At 46.2% G+C, this 25,433-nt stretch overlaps 1 protein-coding gene across 2 annotated transcripts in view; it reads left to right on the forward strand.

Annotated features, from left to right (window-relative positions):
- The window catches only part of ADAMTS2 (ADAM metallopeptidase with thrombospondin type 1 motif 2), a 246,603-nt gene that overhangs the window by 214,169 nt on the left and 7,001 nt on the right, over positions 1 to 25,433 (forward strand). For both annotated transcript variants that reach the window (XM_090064427.1, XM_090064428.1), the window contains exons 11-21: positions 5,288 to 5,433; positions 5,836 to 6,011; positions 7,410 to 7,543; positions 8,343 to 8,466; positions 9,040 to 9,120; positions 10,599 to 10,762; positions 11,949 to 12,105; positions 12,980 to 13,112; positions 19,262 to 19,469; positions 20,793 to 20,922; positions 21,965 to 22,054. In XM_090064427.1, coding sequence (XP_089920553.1) covers positions 5,288 to 5,433; positions 5,836 to 6,011; positions 7,410 to 7,543; positions 8,343 to 8,466; positions 9,040 to 9,120; positions 10,599 to 10,762; positions 11,949 to 12,105; positions 12,980 to 13,112; positions 19,262 to 19,469; positions 20,793 to 20,922; positions 21,965 to 22,054 — 1,543 coding nt within the window. The remainder of the gene's footprint in view (positions 1 to 5,287; positions 5,434 to 5,835; positions 6,012 to 7,409; positions 7,544 to 8,342; positions 8,467 to 9,039; positions 9,121 to 10,598; positions 10,763 to 11,948; positions 12,106 to 12,979; positions 13,113 to 19,261; positions 19,470 to 20,792; positions 20,923 to 21,964; positions 22,055 to 25,433) is intronic.

The raw sequence follows: 25,433 nt of genomic DNA on the forward strand, positions 1-25,433 counted from the left end.
TGGGCATGAATTCTAAGATTAAAGAGTTTTTGGGTAGATGTGACATCTTTTATTAGACCAACTAAATAATTGAAAATGTTCTTTGCAAGCTTTCAGGCACAAACACCCTGCTTTAGACATACAGAGTCTCTGCATGCCTGAAGCAGGGTGTTTGTGCCCGAAAGCCTGCAACGAACATTTTTAGTTGATCTAATAAAAGAGATCACATCTCCCCAAAGAGCCTTGTCTAACTATGTCCTTAGACCAACACGGCTGCAACAAACAACCCTAGACTGAAGAGTGAGAGAGGACACTCTCATCCAATATATTTAGCTAGGCTTCAAGATCCAGCAAAATTAGTGAAAACTCAGGCGTAGTTTTCAGGGGGGTCTTTTACATATTAGTTTTACTTCAAAAGGATCATTTCAAAGAATCTCACAGAAGAGAGAGGTTTTGCCATTCCCAGCCTCTTGGATTTCCTTGGGCAAGTGGAGAAACACAGGTGATTAGATGCATTTTGTCTGATGGGATTGTGCCTGTTGGTTGTCTCCAGGAACAACTAAAACCTTCTCCTGACTTGCCCCCTCTCAGCAGAGGAAATGTTGCTATGGAAAAAAGCCCTGTTTTTGAAATGGAAATATTTCCTTTGTGTTAAATGTGAAGGCGAGGCCTCATAGAGTCCTGCCCTGTTGCGAGAGCTCGGCTTTGCCAGCACCGGCACTCCGGCGAGGGCGCCAGGCACAGAAGAGCGATGGGATCTGGGCCCGTACGGGTTATCTTGTGCTTCCTCTAGATGCAGCGTGGCCCCTGGCTTCCATGGAAGTGCTCCAGGATGTAAAACTACGCATGTGCACAAGTCTTTGGAGGAAAGGAGCCTTAATGTGGATTTGAGCCTTTCCCATGAACTGGTTTGTAAGACCAAGGGCTAAGGGTTAAGAATGCAAAGCTCAAATCTTCTTCATGCCAGGGTTTGGCTGCGACAGTATAATATCCCGGCTGATGGCTTATTTCCTTGCATCTGCTTCAGTTGGCCCCACCTTTAGCTTTAGGCTTCGCCCACTGCTTGGAACGTCTGTAAATACATCAGCAGTTTTTGTTCGGTTCCTGTCTTTCCCCAAATCGATCATTTTTGTTGAGAACGTTTCTATTGGCTGGAAAAGCTGACTTTGCTCAGAAGAAGGGAAGAAGAGATCTTGTGCAAGGCAAGGGCACGCTACGCCCGCCAGCAAGAAATACGCCATCTGGCACCCTTCCTTTTTCCTGTGACGGAGGTAAGGGCCCTGGTATCACTTGGTGCCCGCTGGCTTAATGTCACTCTTGGACCTCAACAGGAGCCAAAATGCGGGGCACACATTTGACCAGGCTGGTGTTGTCCCTGGTACCAAGCAGCCGATCTCTGTGCTGCTCCTCGTTCTCCAGGGTTTTTTTAATGGACCAAAGCAAAAAAGGATTCAGTCAAGGCTCGTATGCACTTAAAGCAGTCCAGATAACTTCCCATTGAGAAAGCTGACCTCAGCTTCTGACAGACAAGAGACAGATGGAGAAGCGTGTGCTATGTTCGAAGCTGCGAGAATACTTGACTCTTTGGTCAGAAAAAACCGATCTTGGCTTGCAGAGCCCATTGGGCTGTTACAGCTTTCACGCGCTCCCTTGCAACACGTTTCTGCTCAAACAGATGGGACAGACGGGTCCAGCCCAGCCGTGCTGGGAAACCTAAATGAATAACTAAACGTCTCCCTGGAAGGATCTCAGCTCAGCATGGGTGGGTTGCAGATCCAGCCCGTACCATGCATACAGACTGTGGGTCCACCTTGCAAAGGTTTTTTGGCTGAGTAACAAGGGTTGCCCATCTAGGATTTGGTAATTCCCGGCACTTGGATCAGATACAGATTTACCAGCCTTTTCTTGAAGGCGATTTTGGAAATGTGAAGATCCCCGAGAGAGACGCTCCTCCTTGGCATCTCCGCTTTGCATCAGAGAACAGCGGAAGACAGCAGTGGAACCTTTTACTGTAAGAGCCTGGAGCCTCCGGCCTGGAAGCTGCACTTGTTTTTGGCTGTCCCTTTGCCTGAAAAATGGGCAAGATGACAAGCAGTCTTCTCCTTCCACAAAGAAACCCGTTTATATTTCCCCGGCTTTTACTTTCTCTTCTTGCCAAAAAAAATCTCAGCATTAATATCGGCTTCGTAATTAAAATGAAACTCTCTGCTTCTGCTTAGAACAATGGCTGTGCTGGGCCGTGCTCCAGCTGGTTAAGTCCTTAGCAGCGTTAGCACTGGGAAGGAAACGGGCCGGTTTCTGTTATGACCCTGAAGAGCCGACCACTTCCATTTGAGGTCCTTGCACCCTTCCCCTGCGAAGGTCTAGTACAGAGCAGGCTGCTGTTTCAGAGCACCTCCGTGCAAACACCTCTCTTCCTATATCCAGCCAGACTTGGCAGAGCAGGGGATGACTCACTTTGCACAAACACGTGTTTCTTGATGGCTAAACTCCATCTTCCCTGTTTATGGTGTGGAGACTGGCACCCCACGTACGACCCGCAGCGCCAGTGCAGGTCAACACAGCACCTTTCCCCCGAGCCACAGGGTCCACACCGTGCACCAGGGTTAGTCTCCCATGTTATGAACCTGCCAGCACATAGCGGGTCCAGTCCCAAACACACTGCTTGATGAAAAATGGGGAACAGCATTGCCATGTTTGCTCTCTCTTCTAAGTGGAAACAAGGCCTCACTTCATTGCAGGCCATTATTATGCAGTCTGTCTTATGCAGATTGTGCTCCACGGAAGTGATGTGCCCCCACCTGGCCCTGCTTTCTCACAGGCGCCAACCCCGCTCCCAGCGCCGATCAAGCTACGGCAGGCCTCTGGGACGGCAGACACGTGGGAGTCGGAAGGGCATGGCAAGGACACGATGTCAGTATTTTGCAGTTCTCACGTTGCTGAATTAGATCTTGTCCCATCAGGCCATATGGACACTGCAGTGCCACTGCTCTGGAGAAAATTTGCCATAAATGGCCTTTTAAGTGGTAATTCACCTGGTCCGTGATGCTTTTCAGCAGCTAGGTGTATCCAGCACTCTGCATCCCCAGCTGCTTTCAGCAAGCGTGAGAGGAGCTTAGAGGTGGAAGCAGGGATGTGGGGGTCACAAGTGAACCAGGATCCTGCAGCCCTTAGCAGGGGAGCAATAAATGGTTCGGTGACATGCTTTACCCCCCATCTGCACCAAGGCACTGTGTTCATTTCCACGGAAGGGCATATGGGCTAGACCAGAGGCGGGCAATTGTTTTGGGCAGAGGGCCACTTACTGAGTTTTGGCAAGCCATCGAGGGCCGCATGACAGGCAGCCTGGGCACAGAAATATGAATTTTCTAACTTCTTTAGGGGCCTGCGGGCCAGGTAGAATGGCCTGGTGGGCCGCGTCCGGCCCCCGGGCTGCATTTTGCCCACCCCTGGGCTAGACGCCTGAGCCTTGGACTGGGAGCTAGGTACGCTGGAGTTGTAGGACTAAGACATTGCTCCCTTCTGTGCACAACATCGGCCCAGCTGGTTTTAAGTGATGCTTAGGGAACTGGAGTAACAGCTTTTTAAGGCACTTGAGAAATGAGGTATTATGGGCTGTCAGTAACCGCGCTGGAATCTGGCTCTTGTCTTACTGACACTCGAGCTCCTGCACAACGAAGGTTATCCCCTAGCTATGTATTGACCGAACGTACTGTGTAGCTATAATGGAGCGATGGTCTCTCTAATTTTGCTTCCACTTTTGTAAGTTGTCATATAACTAAATCACAGACAGAATAAAATATATGTATACTAAATAGCTCAGCAGAACAGCAAGCTGTATCTTGTCACAGTTTTACTAATTATTTCCTCTTTAAATGGACTTTATTAATGATTATCCATCCCTCTTCGATTTGACTTCCAGATCACTAGCCACTCTCTGCACCAAGAGGCTTTCGTGTCATAAATCTTGTTTTGTTTTTGCTGGCAGCATGCGTTTAGCCATATGCTCTGCTCCAACCACCTGCCAGATTCTCGGATGCTGAGGCTTGTTAAGCTGTGTAAAATTTTGTTGTTGACTTGGATGTTAAGAAAAGTGAATGACTGCATTTGTTGTTATAGCCATCTGTGTGTGCGCGAGCCAGGCCTCTTACCCCGACAGCAGCCATTAACACCAACAAACAGCAATGTCAGCATAGTGTAAAGTAATTAACTGCGCTAAGAATATTTTCAGGCCCTTGCATTTCACCCACGTGACTGTTACATAAGCAGAAATCATTTGTGGGGCCAAATTCTGGGATTTTTGAGGCAAAAAACACCTGTTAACTTAAGTAGGAAAGTTTCTTGATTGAAGGCCAGAGGAACTGGCTCTTCAGGATCAGCTTGTTGTAATGTGCTCTCAGGAGGGAGGCAGCAGAGAGGCTTTAGGGGCTGAAACTAAAGAGACCATTGAAAAGCAAGTGTGGACCTTTCATGAAAGTTTAGCAAAGGCCTGGCTTTAAAACACCCTCACTTCCGTGTTTGAAATCAGATTGGAGAGGGGGCAAAAAATTGCTTCTCAACGGCAGGACCAACCCCTTTCTTCAGGAGAGTATCTCCTGCTGCAGTGCGCTCGTCACGAGGACGCGTCCCTGATGTTCAGGGTTTCCTGGGGAAATGTGGGCAGGGCTGGGAGTCGGGGGGGATCCCAACGCCCAGTCCTGGCTCTGCTGCTGACTTAGTGTGTCTCACTTTCTCCATCTCTAGATTTGGCAGAGTGGCATCTCACCACCCACCTCATAGGGACGCTGCGAAGATTCATTAGTTAACACTCATCGACCATGTCGAATGGGAGACGGCATTAATTATACTGCCGTTCTTCTGGCAGTAATCATGCATGTCAAAGCATGTCATGCAGCCTTTAGCGTGCAGCATTCAAGATGCTCGTGTTGGCCCCGTGGCAGAAAGAGCCTTCTTCACTGCCACATAAATGGAGTGAGTGTGGTGAGGCCTCTCCCGCTTGTCCCAAAGGAGAACCTGTGTTAGATGCAGACGTACAGCTCCAGAGGAGGTTTCGCCCTCCAGGCAGCACGAGGCTCAGGGGCTGGCCAGAAAACACTTCTGGACACGGTGACTTCTGTGCTTCAAGTCAGCACAGGTGGCTGGGACTGCAGGCCAAAGCGCGAGCGAGGTCCTGTTGTTCTAGGAAGATGAAGACGTTTGTACGCTGCCTGCAGTTGGCAGTGGGCCACAGCGTCAGGGCCATCACGATACCCTGGCTGCGGGGTCAGTGTCTCCCACAACGCCAACCCTTTGCCATTTTCTCTTCCAGCACTGCTTTAAAGGCCACTGCATCTGGTTAACTCCAGATATCCTGAAGCAGGATGGGAACTGGGGAGCCTGGAGTAAGTTTGGCTCCTGTTCCCGGACTTGCGGCACAGGGGTGAAGTACAGGACCCGGCAGTGTGACAATCCACAGTGAGTTCAGCGTACATGGATGCTTGTGCAAGGGATGCTGGTGGGGAAGTTGTGCTAAATTACCATTAAAATAATGCAGCATGGCGTGGAGCTGGGTGGGAAGCGAGTCGGACCTCGGGACTCTTCCCACTGTCGTCTTACTGAACATGTCCTTTGAAAAAGGGCTCCTGTGCATTTCCATTTCCCGCAGAGACGGAGGGGAGACGTTTCCTCGTTGTCTTCCGGACTGCTCAGTTTGACAGGAAGTCAGTGGTAGTGATGCCACCAGAGCAGCATCTGCTCCTCATAAATCACACGGAGCAAGCAAGGGAAATGCAATTAAGGACTGAACTAGGCCTTGAGAGAGTGAATAAAAGCAACCCCCCTGCATGGAGCTGCTAATGTCTCTTTCCGTGTCCGCAGCCCAGCGAACGGAGGCCGCACGTGCGTGGGACCAAGCTACGAGTTCCAGCTCTGCAGCACCCAAGACTGTCCCAGGGACTTGGAAGATTTCAGGGAGGAGCAGTGCAAGCAGTGGGATCCCTACTTCGAATACCAGAACAGGAAGCACCACTGGCTCCCGTATGAGCATGCTGACGGTTAGCAAGTCCCCTCCTTGCTTTAATGGCACCTTAGCCAGGCTACTGCCAGCCAGGATACTGTAGCTGTCAGCAAGGCAGATGCACAGACGGGCAGAGGGTGTGCATTATTGGGCTCATCCTTTAGAGGCTGGCTTTAGCAGACCTGCCTGAGGAGAGGGTCTCCCTTGCTTCTCCCATGGCTAGGCACAGCCATTATGTTCAGCTAACAACAAAAGGCTTAGCAATACAGCTGCAGTAACCACCTTGCCTGGCATCCCGCACCCCCCAGACCTTGTTGGTCTAGACTGTCCCTTGGCTTGTTTATCCACACAACCCTGGGACTCCTGCACTGGCTACTCACTTGCCCTTCCACTCGGTGAGCAGGAAACGGAGAGGCTAGAGCTGAGAGTTGGAGGAGTGTTGGTTTCTAACCTCCCCACCCTCCCCGACCGGGGGAGAGGACAGTGGTGTACAGCTGTATGGGACAGCAGCAAACTACAACTCCCCTGGAGTGATAGGAAGCTGTCTGTCTGCAACACTGTGCCCCACGCAGGGCTTGCGGCCAGGGCACAGTGTGCGCTGTTAGCAAGAAAGACTCGTTAGTCTTTAAACTTATGGAAAGTATGTCTTCAGCTTTAGTCACGTGGCAAAAATGGGGCATCCTTTTTTATTGCCCCTAACACTGTACACTGCCCAGGAAGCCACCTAGGATCTAATTAAGGGAACAGGGAAACGAATAGCCATGGGTGAGAAGTGAGCAGAGTGAAGGCAGGTTGAGAACCAAGGGTTCTCCAGCCGTGAGCTCGGTATTCCAGCAGCACGTTCTTGGCTGGGGCCAGACCCGCCTAGGAGGAAGAGATGCAATCAGCTGGCTGCTTGCCCACACGCTGGTGATAAAATATCACTTTGCTCTTGGTCTTGCTTTGATGATGGCTCAAGCCACTGAAAATACAGTCATTACAATTGTGGGAAAGCAGCTTCTCACGTAGGAGGAGGTAGCCTGGTGCAGGATTCCTTTAGCCTCTTTGAAAGCCAGTTTTACCAGCTGTGTCGGACAGCTGCTGTTCAGGCGGCTTTTCCCATTCTTCGTACAGTGCGACTGACAAACTCCACCCCAACACCCCCTTCGCCCCGGCCTCCCACGGGGCGGGGCTCCACTGCCAAATATAGGGACCAGATTGCATGATGCAGGATGCACCCTTTGTGAAGCAGCAATCCTTTTCTTCTGCATCATCCAGCAGACCCTGTAGCCCTTGGGAAATGAGAACAATTGATCTTTTACTGAGCCCTTCCAGAGCACAGGGCAAGGTTCAGACCAGTGGCCAATACCATCGTCATACAAAGTGCTGTTCAAAAACTAAGCGGAAGAACTGCTCCGGCTTCACATGCACAATAACAGGGCATTTTCTCCTCTAGCTAAAGAAAGATGCCACCTGTACTGCGAGTCCAAGGAAACTGGGGATGTTGTGTACATGAAACGAATGGCGCACGATGGGACTCGCTGCTCGTATAAAGACTCCTACAGCATCTGCGTGCGGGGGGATTGTTTGGTAAGCACAGCAATGTCGATCCTTTGTTCTTACCGTTTTTCAAGCCTGACTTGCGCAAAAACAGTTAAAAGCAGAAGGTTGAACGTTCTTCTCCAAGAACGACTATTTAAGGCAGCGCAATAATGTTTTGGGCAATAATGAGATTTCATTAGAATTATTGTCACAATATTATGTGTGATATTCACAGTTGCCATCACATTGCATGTGACTCAATTCCAACAGCAGCTACCTACACAAGTAATATATGCAGCGTTTTTAAGATGAACTATTGCAATTAGTTTTCAGTGAAAGCTTTTCCTTCAGAGGGTTTGGCAGGGGTGGAGCGTACATTAAGATACGAATATACAGCCCTTTTTGAGGAAAGTGATGCTAAAAATCTAGCTGCTGTACATTTTCTGTATATTTGATTGGGCAATTAAAAAAAAAATTACAGAAAATTACAGTAAATCCCCATCTTTGCGACAGACTTCGGCAAGGTACTTGTGCAACTACTGCATTTAAGGAAGTGCTTTCTCAATATTGAACATTAGCAGCTGCCTTAGAAATGGTGCTTCTTTAAAAGCGAAGTTTTCGTGAATCAGGACTTAAGGAATCACGGTATCAAAATTTGCCAAAGCTGCAGTGACTGTAACAAGGAGAAACGTGAGCATTAAAAACATGTCAATTCTAAAGTGAGCTTCTGGGGAAGCCCTATCATCTTTAAGCGAATGCAGCAAACCCTCTGTGACGTCTGAATTGAAGGAGTATTTGAGTTAGTTTGGGATAAACAAGTAAAATGGTTTTTCCTCTCTGCTTGCAGAAAGTCGGCTGCGACAGGGTAATAGGCTCCTCTAAGCAGGAAGATAAGTGTGGAGTTTGTGGAGGAGATAATTCCCACTGCAAGGTGGTGAAAGGAACGTTTTCCAGGGCACCAAAGAAGCCAGGTTAGTTGGCTGCCGGCGTACGACACGGAGGGATTTCAGGGGCTTCTCATCTTCATTCTCGCCAACAGTGCCAGCACCGCCGCTGATAGTTGCAAGCTCTGCTCACTCCAGCGCATGCTCCCCAGGCTTTACCTGGTGGTTGAAGTGTGCAGATAAGGTCGGTGTCAGGCAGTTGTTCCTCTAAGCCCAAACGGGGCCCGTGCCCATCTCAGCTGGCATGAAGAGTGGCACTGTCCTCTGTAAGAGTACCGTGGACTGGCTTGTGTTAGAGGTGTCTCCACAGATGGATGTGGCTCCTCTGTCTGATCCGGCCAAGTGGAAGACTGCGATGATATTTTATCTCCAGTCGTTGCCAGGGCAGATGTTCTCTCCTCTGCACTGCATGTGGCGCTTGGGGGGCATTAGTGCACTGGACTTGTCTCTCCTCTTCCAACAAGGGTCTGTTAAGCACCCTGGCTTAGGCCCAGCTGGTATTAAAGCTCCTGTCCTTGATCAAATAAACCTATTTGCTGAGAAGACAAGTGTGAGGACTGTCATGCTAACCAGTCATTCTCTTTAAATACTACAATAAAGGGCACCTCAAGATGTTTGAAATTCCCGCTGGTGCGAGGCATTTACTTGTACAAGAAACAGATGCCACTGTTCATAACCTGGGTGAGTCTGGAATAAGAATGATGCTGTCAGCAGTAATATTGTTTTCTGTAGAGGCGTATTTTGATTTTGCTTTCTCCCCCTCCTCCCCAAACTCATCGTGTGTGCACCTGCCTGCATTTAGGATCCCCCTTCCAGGGTACACAATAGGTATGCATGTTTGAAAACTTTGATCCTCATTTCCCCACGTGTTGCTCCTCTATGCCACAGCAGGAGGGTTGCTTGATCGTGGGGTGGGGAGGCACAGGATGAGAAGGGAGGGGGGTCATCTGTGGCTGATTTAGGGGTGAATTTTATTATGGGGTAGGCTGGCATTCGCATTGTCTTCACATGCAGAGTTTGCGACATGCGTCTCCTAGTCACTTGTTTCCCTGCTGCATCCAAGGCTGGTAGCATCTGAGCTCTTTCAGATTCTGCCCCACTGTTAATAATATTGATGCAAGGATGCCCAATCAGTCACAAAGCTTAGACAGTAATTGAAACCTTCTCCTTACAATGCAACGGGATCAATGAGAAGCAATGTCTCGTAGGCAGTTATTAAATGGAAGTGGATTCGCAGCAAATGGCCTGCTGATTCTGCCATGAATCATTTAAGCTTCTTTTTAGGAAACACTTCCCGAGCTGACACCGAGTTGGCGTTCCCTGCCTGGACCAGGAATCAGACCAGGCTTGTTCTGTGGGCCACTGCGGCCCCCCTCTGCTTATTTCTGTCTCATAGGCTTATGCAAACACCTACGTGGGACCCAAGACAGAGCAAAGCATTGAGTGAGAGGCCAGGGAGCATGGGCTGGGATTCAGGGACTGCTAGTTCCTGGAGTGGCTCAGATGTGCATAACAAAATCCTTTATCTCCTAATGTCAACACAGAATTTGGGTCAGGCAAGCACCAAGTGGCAGGGAGAGCGATCCTGTCGAAGCACGGGAGGGCGAGAAGACAGCAACAGATAGCTGAGCATGTGGGGCAGTGATGGAGGAGTGCATGACTGCTTGGCTTGTACCTAGGTGTTACAGACCTGCACCCAGAGAAGCAGCCTGTGACTCCTGGTGTCCAAGTGCAGCATGCTCAAGCCCCAGTTGCTGAGCTGGTGGGAAAGGGAGGGCACGCAAGGCAGCATATATGTACTGTGGAGTGGGCTCACCTCAGACCTGGCTGCTCAGTCTCCAGCTGGGGAACCTGATGTCCGCACAAGGTGACCAACTGAACTTGCGGCTGAACCGAAGGAGGAACAGGTTACAGTCCAGGCAGCACATCCCTGAAAGCCAACAGGAGCGAAATAAATATAAGCACAAGGCCCAAAACAACAGTAGGTGTCTCTTTGCCAGAAAAAGGCAGCAAAGGGGTGCAAAGTGAAAGCCAAAAGGATCCTTCCTGATCCAGTGAGAGTGCATGGGAAAAAGCAGACTGCTCTGCTTGGCACCTTCCCTGCCAGCTTCAGCCATGAGGTTCCCCTTGCAGACTCACATTTGTTGTGTTATTTCCAGCAATTAAGAATCGGGAAACGGGGAAGCTCATATTAAGTGAAGACAACTATGTGCCAGATTCGAAGGCCTTTATTGACATGGGCGTGGAGTGGGAATACCGGAACGATGATGGCAGGGAGATGGTGCAGACCATGGGGCCTTTGCGTAATGGGATAGTTATTCTGGTAAGTGAAATGAAACCCTGTCCTGCGGCTCGTAGCGTCAGGGTCATGCTGAGTCATAGCACTCTTGTGTATTAGAGATCCCTTTTGTGAATCATGGGAAGACATTTGCTGTAAGAGTAAAAAAGATAGAAAGAGATGTATTTTAATCCCTTTCCTCTCGTTCATTATCACTTACAAGAATTGCATTATACAGTAGCTCCAGGGTTATATGTCAAGCATTTGACATTCCTGATTATTTCCTGTGGAAGACCTAGAAAATTACCATTATCTAAAGGATAGCCAGCCTACTAATCACAGCTGCGATGGGAACATGAAGAGAAAAATCAGTGCAGCCTATTGTAGTTAAATGCATGTTACCCTTTCCCAGCCCTTGCCCCACTTTCAGCAATGTGCCCTGCAAAGTCAGACACGAGAGAGGGCTTCAGTGGTTTATGTGATATCACTGTCTTAACTGAGAGAGAGTTCAAACTGCATTGACTGTTCATTGTAAAAGAATAAATGACATGAGAACAAATACAGATCTTCCGCTTCGGGAAATCTGGGCCAGTGGAGCCAGTTGCACTGTGCTGATTTGTACCGGCTGAAAGTCTGTCCTCCGGTAAGAATAAAAATGGTCTTCTTCAAGGGCAGGTTTGATGCATTTGCTTGTGTTGAACAGCACCATATTCCACACCTGGTTCCATCTTTCAAGCCACAAAATAAACTGGCTCGATGTCCATTTTGCATGAGGAACCACACTTTGATCTGGCAATGAATTTATTATTGCAAGGAAGCTGTGAGAAGGCCTGTGTTGATATCATACAGAGTTGCATTTTTCCACCTGCATCAGTTAGTCTTCAGTGACATTCTTTCTGCCTGTTTTAGACAGTCAATAAGTTTGAGTAAGTCTTTGTCTTCAGTGAAAGCAGAGATATCATTTTATTGTGACGTCTCTTTCTGTTAGGCTGGAAGGTGGGAACGTACAGCCCTGCAAAGCCAATCCAGCTCAGAGTAACAGCACCCTTTCCTAATGTGTAGTATAAGAACCCCAGGGCCACAAGTACAAAAAAAGATGCGTTAAGTGGCTGAAACGCACTTAATACACTGAAAAGTTGGTCCCACTTCTGTATCCGTGGCACCATTATTTAAGGTGACTTCAAAAATCAGTCTTGAAAAGCTTTTGCTCTCCATCTGTTTTGCTGTCTAGGTGATTCCACATGGCAATACCAAGATCTCTTTGACTTACAAATACATGATCCATGAAGACTCCTTAAACGTAGATAACAACAACGTTTTGGAAGATTCAGTCTCGTACGAATGGGCTCTGAAAAAATGGTCCCAGTGCTCGAAACCCTGTGGAGGAGGTAAAAAGAAATGAGTAACAAACTGGAAGCTGACGCAAGGAGAGGGGGTTGTGGGGGGGGGGGGGGGGGGGGTTTAAACATAACCCCATGATCTGTGGGACTTGTTGCCACAAGATATTAATAAGCCAGGAGTGTAACAGCATGTCCCTTTAGAAGAGTGTCAGACAAATAAATCACAGTAACCACCATGCTTCAGCACACAAACTGCTTCGGGCAAGGACCAACTTTCTCTTCGGGCAGTTGATTTTATAAATGTCTCATCTGTGGCTGACATAAGCATCTGTTACTGTTTCTAGAGATGAGCTATCTGGCAATGGTCAGAGCTGGTGTAAGAGTTTCTGTGTTCATTTCTGATTCCTCTCTGTGTTAGCGAGAAATTCTGTGGACTATCTAAGCATTGGCCTTGGGCTGATGAAACACCCAGGTAGCAAACCGACCACAGCCGCTACCCGTTGGTGGATTATTCCCGAGTCCTTTGCACCTGGCAGTCTGCACTTTGCACTGAGAAGAGGCACCAGGAAGCACTTGGCCTAGATACTCAGTCCAGCTCTAGAGCTGGCCTGGCGTTTCAGCTGCCCTCCTGTGTGCCTGCTTGGGTGTGCAAGTATAGAGAACACAACTGAGCCTTTGGATCTTGGACTGCCAAGATGCCTCTTTCCAAAGGAGTCTGCTAATTGTGATTGCAGCTTCATTGTGAAAAGATAACGGGAATTGGTTGCTCTGGGGTGCCAAATGTATAGCTTTTTGTATATATAGCAAAGCAACGCCTTCGGTTCAGGCTGTCCTGCTATCCCTTTCGTGCACAGTTTGAGTACAGTCTGAGTTGTGTGTAAAAACTTCAAATGCTGGAGATAAGAGGAGTGTCTCTCTTAAGGTTATCAGTTCACGAAATACGGTTGCCGAAGGAAGACTGACCACAAGATGGTTCACCGGAATTACTGCGAACTGATCCAGAAGCCAAAGCCTATTCGCAGAGTGTGCAACCTGCAGGAATGCTCCCAGCCAATGTAAGCATTGCTGTCCGTCCAGATCGTTCGCAGCCCGGAGCCAGCTGCTCACAGTTGTAGCAGACTGGAACTCGGCGCTTTCAGCTTATCCCCAAGCACCTTCCCCCTGCCGACGCTGGGCCCTTGTCCTTCTTTATACGCAGTGATGCGGCATCGTTGCTAACACATTGCTTGGCGAAATGCTGTTGCTAGGAACAATGGTTCTGAAATAGGCTGAATTGGAAAAATACCGCTGCAGTGATCCAGGCACTTGTGCTTGCCCCCGTCTCTTGGACATCAAAATCAAGAGTGAAATTATATAGAAATTATATTGGTTTTCAAAGTATGAATTTCAAACTATGAAGTATGAAGTTCAGATTATGAAGTATGAATTTAAGCATCTAAAACCAAAATGAATAGTTATTTTGGGAACAAACGTCATCTCGTACTCTAGTGCAAACACCAGGAAAGCTCTCGGCGTATTTTTTAAGATGGTGAAAATATTTGGCTCATGCCACTACCTGTTTGAAACATTTCTACTGACTTTTATTCCAATCCCAGCTCCTCTGGGTAAGGGGTTATTATTCACACTTCCATGTTTTACATAGTGGATTGTTATGAACATATTTATTCACATTTTACAGGTGTTTTTTTGACTGGCAGCAAGTTAACCCTGTCACATGTCACATATTGCCCCTATTGCTACCGCAACACGTAAGGAGAAGTTGATCTACAGCTTTTATCTCTGGGAACCAAGTCTAGATTCCAGAAAATGTCATAAATAACTAAAGAGTACCAGCCAAGGTTTCATAAACCCTGCCACGGGAAAAGCTAAGAGAAGCAGCAGCCAAGAACTGTGCTACATGAACACAGCAAAGATCAGGGCTTAATATATTTACCAGAACTGAAGCAATGACCTAGTAATAATAATGACGGGTCTCTGGAGAAGGCAAAACTCTTCTATTACTTAGTTACGAATACCCCTCTGGCTAGCAAAGCTATGAATTAAAATAAATGGCAGTTACATGAGCCAGGGCTGGGGTGGTGTGGGTGCTAAGGCACGTGGTTGACAGCCTAAAGGTTAAGGCTGTAGCAGAAGGGCTTGCAGCATGGCCTGGCACTTTCCAATGAATCTTTGAATTCAGCTAAATACCTTGTCACAAGGATACGAAAAAGGAAAGATGCATGAGCCACAGCATCCTGACACAAGTTTTAAAGACTCTGAATTGGCGCGTGCCTGATTTTGGAGTATTGCCATAGCCCTATGGAAAAATGGTCAGCTTCAAAATTTAGATCTGGATCTGGGTCCACACCCCCAGGGTCTGGGAATCCTGTGATGCAGGGGTTTGGTTAGGAATCCTCTTTAATTAGATTAGTTTTACTCCTCTGGTTTATAATTTGGCACTGGAAGTACCAAGGATGGACCTTGTCCTGGGTGGGGCATGGATTCATGTCAGGTCTGTCCAAACAGAATATTTTCCAAACAGGTCACACCAGCCTCACCTTCTCACCCTCTGTCATGGAAAGGCAAATCTTGGAGAGGCGTCCTTAGCATGGAGCACTGCAGGCGAGATTAAGGGAAGCAGAAACAAACCAACGCTGTGAGGTTCTGCTCCCTCGCACGATCCCTGGAGCATCTTTGTCCCAGAAATCACTTTAGACAAAATGACCTTGTGCTTTGAGGAGCTTGCTGTGTTTCTCTGGGCCATCTCATAAAATCACAGAAGTTTGCAGAGGAAATTGCTATACAAAGTTATCGGTCCATCTTCAGGTCCCTGCAGGATGCCTCCCTGCAGCATATTTTCTCCTGCGTGGTGCAGGCAAAGTTTTGAAGTGTCCCTAACAACAGGAGTCCTTAGCGAAGCTGCTCCCCGGTGCAGCACCTCTCAGATGTAGATTGAAAAATGCCCTAAATTTATTTCGTTTAAATTAAATCCCATTCTGCCAGGTTGTACCTGCCATCCACATTAAATGCAGCTGCTCCATCTTCAGAGACGGTGATCCATAAATATGTATAGTCTGTTATCACGTGTACCAGTCAGCATCTAATCTCAAATTCCCACCAGTTCCTGGTCACTTTTGTTGCTCTCTGACTAAGCTCCCTCCAGTTTGACTCTACAGCCCTTGGGAAGTTGTGCCCCAAGTCGAATGCTATATTTTAGGTGCAGTCATGGTGGGGGTTTCCAGACAGGCCTCATTGCCAGTGGTAGGTACACGTGTACTTCAGTCCCATTTTAACTGCCCAAGATGCAAATCCCCCAAAATATTTAGGTACCAAATTCATCTGAGCCCAACTCCCTTGAGCTGTGCTTGAAAATGGGACATAAGGGCCTTTGGGCAAAATACTCTCAAGTAGCTACGTCTGACGTGGTGTTCTGTCTCGTCTTTAGCTATTTCCACAACGCTGCTTCCCAGCTTTCCTCTCTGATAGTGTTTGTGCTTCAGATGGCTCTTCTCCAGTTGCGTTTTCTTGGACTTTTCCAAGATGAATGTCTGTTTTCTCCCCGCGTTTCTCCCCCATTGTCTTATTTCTCTGTGCTACCTGATACTAGCATTGCCCGTAATTTTAGTATTAACAGGTGAATATCCAAACATCAGCAAGACTCCCCCCAGAGGTGGTGCAAGCGCCTACGCTGGACTCTTTTAAGAAATGTTTGGCCGTTTATCTCGCTGGGACCCTTTGACCCCAGCTGACTTCCCGCCCCTGGGGCAGGGGGCTGGGCCCAATAATCTTCCGAGGTCCCTTCCAGCCCAAATGTCTATGAAATCTATGAAGGAAGTAGCCATTTCAGTCGAGATATTTTATAACTGAATATCCTCCCATCAGCTCGCTTTTAGCTGCAGTATTTAAAGGAGTATTTCCTAAAATGCCCTTGGGATAGCTAGTTTATTTAGAGAGCCCCTTTCTATATAATCAGCGCGTTGCAGCACTCAGTTTTACAGTGATTATGTCGTCTTCTGCCATGACATGAGGGGATATGTCACTTCTGCTCACAGTGAGCTGTGATTTCTGTTACAACTCTATTAAGATATTACTTTGTCAGCAGAACGTAGTTTGATCAGCTCTATCTAAGCCTCAGCTTCAAGCTTTGCTTCCCCATGAAAAGAAACCACTTCCTCTCTAAACTGAGCCTGGTGCGGAAACGGTATCTCAGGGTGGACCAGAGTCTGGATCCAGGAGAGATGGACACATTCAGAGCATCTTCCAAAATGTTGGTATTTTGAGGTTCTTTCCTCTCCTTTGTGACCCCCCCCAGTCACCTGCTCCACCCTTCCCTCCATAGGCAAGAGGCGATACTGGGGCCTTTGGATTGCAGTAGTGCTAATTCTGAATTTACTAAAGAAAGTATGCTTCTCCTCTGTCCATTATGGATTTCCTTTTACCATTAATGGGAGCTATGTATTTGAATCAAGAGGGGAATATGTATCTGTAAGAGTCTGCATATTATCATCCCATTGTAACTGTGCTGCCTATATGCTTTGTACAATAGTGAATGCTGAACAAAGCAAGATGTTTAGAGGTTAATACTCCATTTTTTTTACAATATTACTGCAGGGGTTTAGAAGGCTCCTGAGAGAGAATGGATATATTGCTTTGAAGCCTTCATAATTGCCTAACAAACAGCTTGGCTCTTGTCTTTGGTCTTCTGGCAAATTAGGCCATATTTTTCATGGTCCTTCTAGGTGGTTGGTGGAACTGTCGCCCTACGTGAAGCAGTAAACTCATCTATAAGACTTACTCTTTTGCATCTGCTATCAACAGTTGTTTCAGTGGTTTATCTCCCTGTTGGTTTCAGCATGAATTATTTAGAGGTTTACAAATAGCTACTGTTAGGGAAGCTGCAGGGAAATTGTTCTTTTAAATTCAGAGCATCTGCAAAATATACATCTGGCATGGCTGGTATCCAGAGACCTAATGCAGAACTGTTGTATTGCACTCTGCAGGTAGAGTTACTTGTCCTTGCAGGAGAATATTTGCAAGCCAGTATTTACTATCTGAAACTTGCTTAGAATCTTACTTGTGACCTGTGATTCCCAGGGTGAATTGTATAGAGCTGGGGAAAATTGCAGGCCATGATAATCTTTTCAAAAGCATCTAGATTTACAAAGCTAGCTAGGTGCCAGGAAGACTTTGCAAAGTGCTTACCTGGATTAAGCACCTAAGTCCCAATGGCTTTCAATAAAAGCTAGCTTGATACTGTACACTGATAAGATGCCTATCTGCTAATCGCTTTGTAGGTCTAGTCTCGCGTTCCCCTGGAAGCCAATATAGCCTTGTGAGTAAGTTGGTGGGATGTCTGCACATGCACTTTAATGTGCAATGAACTATTTTACTGCTATTAGTGTCATATAAAGCCCCATGAAATTACACTAACTCACAGTAAAATGGTCCACTGCGCATTACGTGTCACTAAAAAAGTGCAAGTATGCTACTATGCATTAGCACAGCCTAATGCGCATTAATTTCGTACTTCACATTGGAGGTACTACATTTAACGTGCCTTAGAAAAGGCACATTAACGCACATGTAGCTACGCCCAGTGGGACTTACCTTCTTAATCTGCTTAGGTATTTTTGATATTGGTCTTTTAGAGTCTTTCTGGAATGTCACCATGAGATGCGACTTTCCCTAAGTGGCCGGATGCTTTGGTTTTTGGATTAGAAATAGTAATGCCTGTAATGAGAAGGTAGGACACAATTCTCACCCCTCTAATTCCAAAAAAAAAAAGAGTGCACCTACATGGAAATAATCCTGGTAACAGGATGTGGCCAGTTTTGTACAGAGCTATGCTTATGAAAAATAGCTTTCCAGTTTTGGCCGTATACATAATATGGGATAATTGGGATCTGTCTGAAGATATTCAAAGAGTTTATAGCAATGATCTTCAAGGAACAAAAGGGGTTAGGTACCCAAATATCCCTGAAAATCAATATGAATTATGTGTTTTGAGTCCTTTAGTCGGCCTGAGAACTCCAGTCCCAACTTTTACATGCACTCCTTTAAAAAAACAACTTCTAACCAAGAATACATCAAACAAAGTAGGCTCCTTTAAAAAAACAACTTCTAACCAAGAATACATCAAACAAAGTAGGCTTATATTCAAAGATTTATCTCAAGTGATAAAGAAAACCTAATTAATACTGTCCTAGTTAGAAAGTTAAGTTTGCAAGGTGCTATCTTGTATAGTTGGGAGAGAGATAAGACAAGCCTTTGGGCTTCAATTGCCTTTTATTGATTCTGGAAAAGAATCAGAGTCCAAGCTAAGTAAATGTTGCAACAATTGCCTTAGTTCATAGCATCTGACAAAGTAAGCTATTGCTTATGAGACCTTAGGCTTCTCTGAATTAATTAGTCTGTGCAATGCCATGCTGCTGTGCCTTCAGTGTAATCTAATTATGTTAATGAATATGACCACATGAAAAAGAAGTAGGCAGTTATCACCTATGGAGCAGAGAGAAGTGAAGGGAGGGAGAAGTAAGTTAAAATGGGCTGCAAAACATCTGTCTCTTCGGTCCATGGTTTTTGGTGCCTGGTAACATTTTAAACAAAGTTTATGACCTGTCGGACTATGGCTAACTCTTGACATACAAAGGAATTCAGAGTTCAAGCTTCCCTTATATAAAGATGTACAAAACTTACTTTTATGGGGTATTCGTTCAAGGTCCCTTACAACACAAATCTGCCATAGCATGAACTGTAAGCTGCTGGATCTAAAATATTAAGTTAATGAAACAGATTCCTCCTGTTCAGGAACTTAGCGTGGGATGTTAAGGCATAAATCAACCCTATCTACAACGGCCAGAAGTGCCAGCACCGAGACACGAGGCTCCGTGTTGCATCCTCTTTTCAGAATAGGAGACACTGCTTGGACATATTTAGCCACGTGGGTCCAGCTTCGTTAATGTATTTTAGGTGCCTAACTCCTCCTGAGGAATTAGATGGGAGTTAGATACTTAAGTCCCCAGATTTGGGTCTTTTAGGCGGTTTCAGCATTATGGCTGATTTAGCCTTCTCAGAACCATTAGTTATTTTCATTCAATGCTTTCATTTGCTAAAATCAGCCTTCGGGTAAACTTAAACTTTAAGTTCTCTTTCAATCAACAGCTTTAACATGACTAATGTATGAGAGAGGATTGTGCCTCACTCGTCCTGTTTTTCTTTAAACCAGATGGGTTACAGGAGAGTGGGAGCCCTGCAGCAAAAGCTGCGGAAAAAATGGCTATCAAGTCCGTTCTGTACGGTGCATCCAACCACTGCACGACAACACTAATCGCTCTGTTCACACCAAATACTGCAACAACGATCGCCCGGAGGGCAGGAGGCCCTGCAATCGCGAGCTCTGCCCTGCACAGTGGAGGATAGGACCCTGGTCGCTGGTAAGCCTCTGTCAGCTTTGCAATGAGATTGTGTAAGGTGGGAGGAAGAGTCTTCAGCAGCTTGTCCTGTCTAGCCACCGCCAGGCATTGAGTTGGCCAGCCTTTGCTTACCTACGTCTCACCAGGAGAGGCCAGGTCAGTGGGGACAGCAGGGGAGACGGCCTGCAGCCGCATCCTGAAGGGTCGCTGTTTGACAGTGGAGAGCCAAGAGTTTCTGGATGTGGTGCCAGCTGCAGGAAGGAAGGAAGCAGCCGTTCCGGCCTCTCGGTCCTCTTTGCCACCTGCACTCTTCTGCTAGATTGATTTAATTGGCTCAAAAGTCCAGCATGTTTGTTGGTTGTTTGGTCTGGGGGTTTTCGGTTATACAAGTTGCACCCCTCCCTTAAAGTAAGCACGACAGCCAGGACTGTCAAAAGCTGAGCATCCAAGCCTCGCTGAAATGAAACGGGAGTCAGGCATCTTAATTTAAGAAATGCCCCTGCAGGGTGAGGAAACAATTTAAGTCTGATAAAGGTTTTCTAACTGAGAGCAAATGGACAGGAGTTCCTCTCCCTTGCTTACTTTCATGTGGCAGGAATCCAGCCAAGTGCAAGGAGTCAGGAGACCTAGTTCTTGCACTCTCCTGCTGCTTGCCTTTGGGCAAGCCATGTAGTCTCCTTGTACTTCGTTTCCCTCTTGCAAAGCATTTACCTGCACCAGGAAGTCTTGGTCTGTTCATATTGACAAATACTCTGCCGTCACCAGATAGCGAGCAGGGAGTAAGCGCTGTGCCACAGCATTGCGTTCAAGTCTTGCCGCTTGGAGTTTTGATATCTTTCCAGTTGGTCGTGCACTTCTTCATGATGCTGCTTCAAAGAGGGGCTGCATTGTAGCACAGCATTTACATGTTAGATCTTTACCACATAAATAGGACCTGAGGAATTCATCCTGAGCTTTATGTATTAAGAATTAATACTTAAGTATTAATACTCAACTTAATACTTACTAATACTTAAGTTTTAAGAATTCATCCCGAGTTTAAGTAGCACAATTAATACAGTTTAAGATACATGTGAGGAAGCAATGTCTTGCATTGCAGCAGTTTTCATGTGTGACTTAATGTGCTTCCCACCATAAAGATTTTACACTTTTTCATGTGTGCTGGTGTGTCAGAGGTCTCCAGGCTGGTGCTGTGTGTGTATGTATGCACATATCTAATGTCCGGCAAAATTCTCAAGTCAAATTATTTGCAGCCCCTGCTGCAGCTCAAGACAAAAAGAGACCCAGTACACAATAGGTGAAAGATGAATCAACACCTGACTGATGCCTTTTCTCACCCCCCAGTGCTCAGTGACTTGTGGGAACGGCACGCAGGACCGCCAGGTTCTGTGCCGGACAAGAGACAATGCCATTGGCTTCTGCAAAGACGATAAACCTGAGACTGTCAGGATCTGCAGACTACCTCCCTGCCCCAGTGAGTGCTCAGCTCTTTGTCTCTGTGTCTGACATGTACAATTTGGGGGGGAAAAAAAAATTCAACTGCATTTGCTGCAATTCTTGAACTGAACTTGCATGCCTGCAGGAGACCCCTGCTCGGGGAGCTGCTGCTTAGCAATGTGGGCCATAAATCAAGTGCCGGTGGGAGCAGGATGATTCCAAAGAGTTTTGTTTGTGCGGCTGCCATATGGACCTGCCAGGGGTAGTTTGCCACACTCCCTATGCCTCTGAAAACTTTACAGTGTGGACAGGGGATACCCACCAGTGCAGGCTGGAAGCCAGGAGGACAGGGCCCACTCCAGTAGAGGTAAAAGGTGTCAAAGCTGCTGGTTAACAGCTCCCCCTTGGTTAGAAACCTGTTATCTGCTGCTGGTCAGTGTTGGGGCTTCTCCACAAGATACCCAAAAAAAGCAGTACCAGCCATGCAGACATGGGCCTTCTGCTTCAGCCACCGCCAGTGATGACAGCTCAGGGTCTCGCTTTGTTCCTTCTGTGACAAGGAGCCGGCTTCCTTGCTGGGTCATAAATTGTTGGCTGCTTAGGCTAAAATATTAATACCTGTCTGTCCTCACCAGCCTGTCTGCCATTTGCATGTATTACTTAGGATCATTTTTAAAATCATAACAGTTAAGATTTAATGAACAACTTCATATTGTTTATAAATTAGTTCTCAACATTCGCATTGCTGTTTTGCAAGTATGAATATGGTCACTTTTCTAACATGATCACCAGGCTCTCACTTATCCATCCCAGCCCGGAGACTTTAAGCGGAGCAGTTAGGCCCAGATCTGATGGCCCTTAAAAGGCCGTGCGAAATTAGTACTTCTCATTCTTCCTTCATAGCTTGCCATCACACTCCGAGCACAGGATGGGAGGCCTTGAACTTGCAGCCCATTACACAGCATAGCAACGCTCTACTTATCCTCCGAGCCAGCTCAAGCTGTATACGGCGATTTAGTTGTAAATCTGTTTCTTGTTAACACATCTTGTATTGACTTATTTTTCCCCCTCTATTCTAGGAAATGTTTCCGACCTGTCAAAGAAAACCTACATGATACAATGGCTGTCGAGACCAGATCCGGACTATCCCATCCAGAAAATCTCTTCAAGTAAAAGACCCATTTATAACTCTGCCTTTGCCCTTAAATGCATGCCACATCAAATGTGGACTTTGCCTTTTGCTCTCTTCCTCTCTCTATATGGAAAATTCCCTTGACTTTTCCAAGTCAAATCTTGGGCTGAATCTTTATTTCACGCTGTGCCCTGGGTGCACGGTGTCTTTCTTCTCTGGAGCTGCTGTAGCCCTGGTGGTGGAGGTCTCCAAGTTGGCTGGATGTGTGAAGTAGGATCTCCACAGTATGTTGCAGTCCTCTGAAAGGGAGCTGGGATCAGTTTGCTTGTCGCTTGGTGATGGTGAAAAAAGGCTCGTACTGGTTCATGATGTTCAGTTTGATAGCAAAACTGAGAACTTATTGTGAATGTGATCACATCACAATAATGACACCTTGTAGTGCTAAAGTTCTCCTTTATCTAATGGCCCTAAGTCCCATAACGCTCTAGTTTCAGTTTTTCTTACAGGGTAGTCTGTTGGATGAAAGAATCGCTTCATTCCATCCTCCGTCCCGGTGCCAGTGCTTGCTCACCTGTGCTGCTCCAGTGTATTCCCGACCTAAAATTTGTGTTCGTTACTGTGACGGGCTCATTACTTACCAGTAGCTCCGTTTCTGTTTGTACTTTAAATGCTGCTCCTGTGCCGTATGCTTTCTTTCAACTTCTCTGCTTGTGTTTTCAATATTTTATTTCAAAAGCTGCGACATTTGTTTTTCTTCACACAGCTTTGCCAGTTTTGCAGGGTTTTTTTTTTCCCTTTTTATAAAATGCAAGTGGTTCGTGCAAAAGGTTTGTGAGTTTAAGTGGTCCAGGCAATATGACATTTTCATTCATATGATGTCTCACCCTGCTCAACGTTGGGCTACTTCTGATCATTACATCCATTGGTCTTTTTTCACCAAATGCATGTTTGACTTGATTGGTACGATCGTGTGTGCGTGTGTGTTCAATAGACGTGTCAACTGGCAAACATAACAGTGTGAACAACGACAGAATTACCTCAATTTTTATTGCTTTTTTGCTTAGGAAAAAAAAAAAGATTTAGAAAAATGCCTTAAGTGTTGAAATGTAGATGGCATTAACTACAAGATCCAGCTTTAAATACAAACAGTACATTGGTACCACGAGTTAATCTTCATATTCAGCATTTTTACTTTAATGACATTAGAAGGAAGCAGATTTAATCCATGGTTAATTTGCACAGTCCATGCTCATTTTGTGAAGAAAAGGTCATTACTTAACTTCTCAACGTTGAATTGGCATTGTTGCTGTACCTCACGTGTTTACACTGAGGATTTGGAATCATAAAAACCATTTGACATCCAGTAACCGTAGAAGCACATCGCTTTTCAGACAGCAGTCCTTGACTTAACACAGCACATTGCTACCTTACTCCATTGTTCATATCCCTTAGGAAGATAGCACTTTGGATCGTCAACAATGTAGCACTTCAAACTTGTCATTATCATGTGATCACATATTTAAATTTTGCTGTGAATATGATGATTTCCTGAAACATGTTAACAATTTACCTGACAAGGTGAAAAAGCAAAGACACGTATCTGGCACTGAATACTGTTATGTAAAATTATTGGTGTTTAACTGTATAAATATATTCATGACTGTTACCTTTAACTAGACAACTGTTTAGTGATGTTACAAGATATGGGTGGCTATAGAGAATGGTGCAATAAGGTATCTGGGCATTGTGCACTATGTCTATATGCACTTTGGTTTATCAGGGATATTTTATTAGTGTTTTGTATGTATTTAACATAATATTAAAGATGTGCCAATTCAGTTTGCTTTTCAATATTTTTTTATGAGACCAATTTGATGTGTACCAAAGTGACTGTGAAACTTATTTTTTTCTTACTGATGATTTAAAGACCTACTTAGAGCCTGTCATGCCTACTGCAAATAAAACTAATAAAAGTGCAGCAAACCTGGAGACTTTGGTTTGGAACGACAATACCAAATGTCATTCCTGAGTTACGAGGTTCATGTTTGTTAATATAAAATATCATATGGAACTGAAGGCTATTGCATAACTGAATTTGATTCTTAGGTAGCTTTTTATGGTGAGCATTGCACCCTTTTTTTTTTTCCTGGAAAAATAAGGCATTTTTCTAAAGATGCTTCTACTGCCTCGTATAACATACGCCCCAAACAGAAGCAGCCCTGTTGAACCTAAATTGAAATAGTAGCTTGCAAAAAATATTGAAAAGTTTGAATTAGAGCCAGAGAAACGCAGGGCACAGTGTTCAGAGGGGCCTCAATGCAAGGCGTGCCTGCACGGTGGCACAGTCATGTGCACAAAAGCTTGCACCTGCAGCTGGAGAGGCCAGTTTGAACACGCGTCCCAAGCACAGTCTTTCTGCTCCGAAGGGAGTTGTCTTCTGGGCACCTACTTGATTTGAGATTTGGAAACTCTGAAAATGCATTGACTCAAGGAATTGTATGTTTGTTTTTCTACAGAAAATGCGAGAGTCAGTGCAAAACTGGGCTGCTTGCAAGAAAAGTGTTTCTAATCCTGTCAGTCATTGCTAGATTTTCAAAGCAAGAGCAATAACCATTAGCATATGCTAGACTGATATGTTTGCCAATTAAACACCTACCATACCCTAGCTGAGGATGAGTGAAGAAACCGCACTTCTGCTTTCTAGCCTCACTTTACTATCTCCTAACCTGCTCCCGTGCTGTAGTTTGATGCAGTGTTGCCGCGAGATTTGACCAGATTTCGCTTTGAGCTGCCAAAGTCTGATATCGGTAATGCTAAGCTCCCCCGGCTGAGCACACCCCTGCAGTCACGCGTGCTCTGAACGAAGGCGGGCACACGCTTTACCGCGACAGAGCCCAGCCCCCTCTGCGGTACCGGGCACTGGAGTATGGGATGATGCTGCTCCCCACCACGGGGCACTGGGGCTGCTGAGAAAATAACCTGTGACCTTACCGACTCCTAGTAGAGGGCAGGCGTCCACAATGATTTGGGGGATGGGTACGAACTTTAGCTGCATTTTTGCTGCAGTTCCCACTAGCTCCTGGCTCTCGGCATCAAACCAGACAGTGTCTGTAGCTCTGGGGTGCCCAGGCGTTTGGCGGCAGGTGGCTTGCTGTCCTAGGCTGCACCAGAAGGAAACCGGTGGAGATTTGTAGCCTTGCTGGCTCCTACCATCCAGCGGCTAGGATTCATAGCATCTCCCCTGTCGCCGGACAGACCGGCAGGGTCCGTGCCAGTGATTTCAGATTACATTTGGATTAATGCTTGGGAATAAGAAAAGCCCCTTGCATCTCCTTATGCTGAGTTTTGTCATGTGCAGTTGAATGTCACCAAACCTAGCCCTGCACATTTGTTGTGGGGCATTAGGTACTTGGGGG

This window comes from Crocodylus siamensis, chromosome 10 (genome assembly GCF_052110815.1).
Source record: "Crocodylus siamensis isolate JL-2025a chromosome 10, ASM5211081v1, whole genome shotgun sequence".
Lineage (NCBI taxonomy): Eukaryota > Metazoa > Chordata > Crocodylia > Crocodylidae > Crocodylus > Crocodylus siamensis.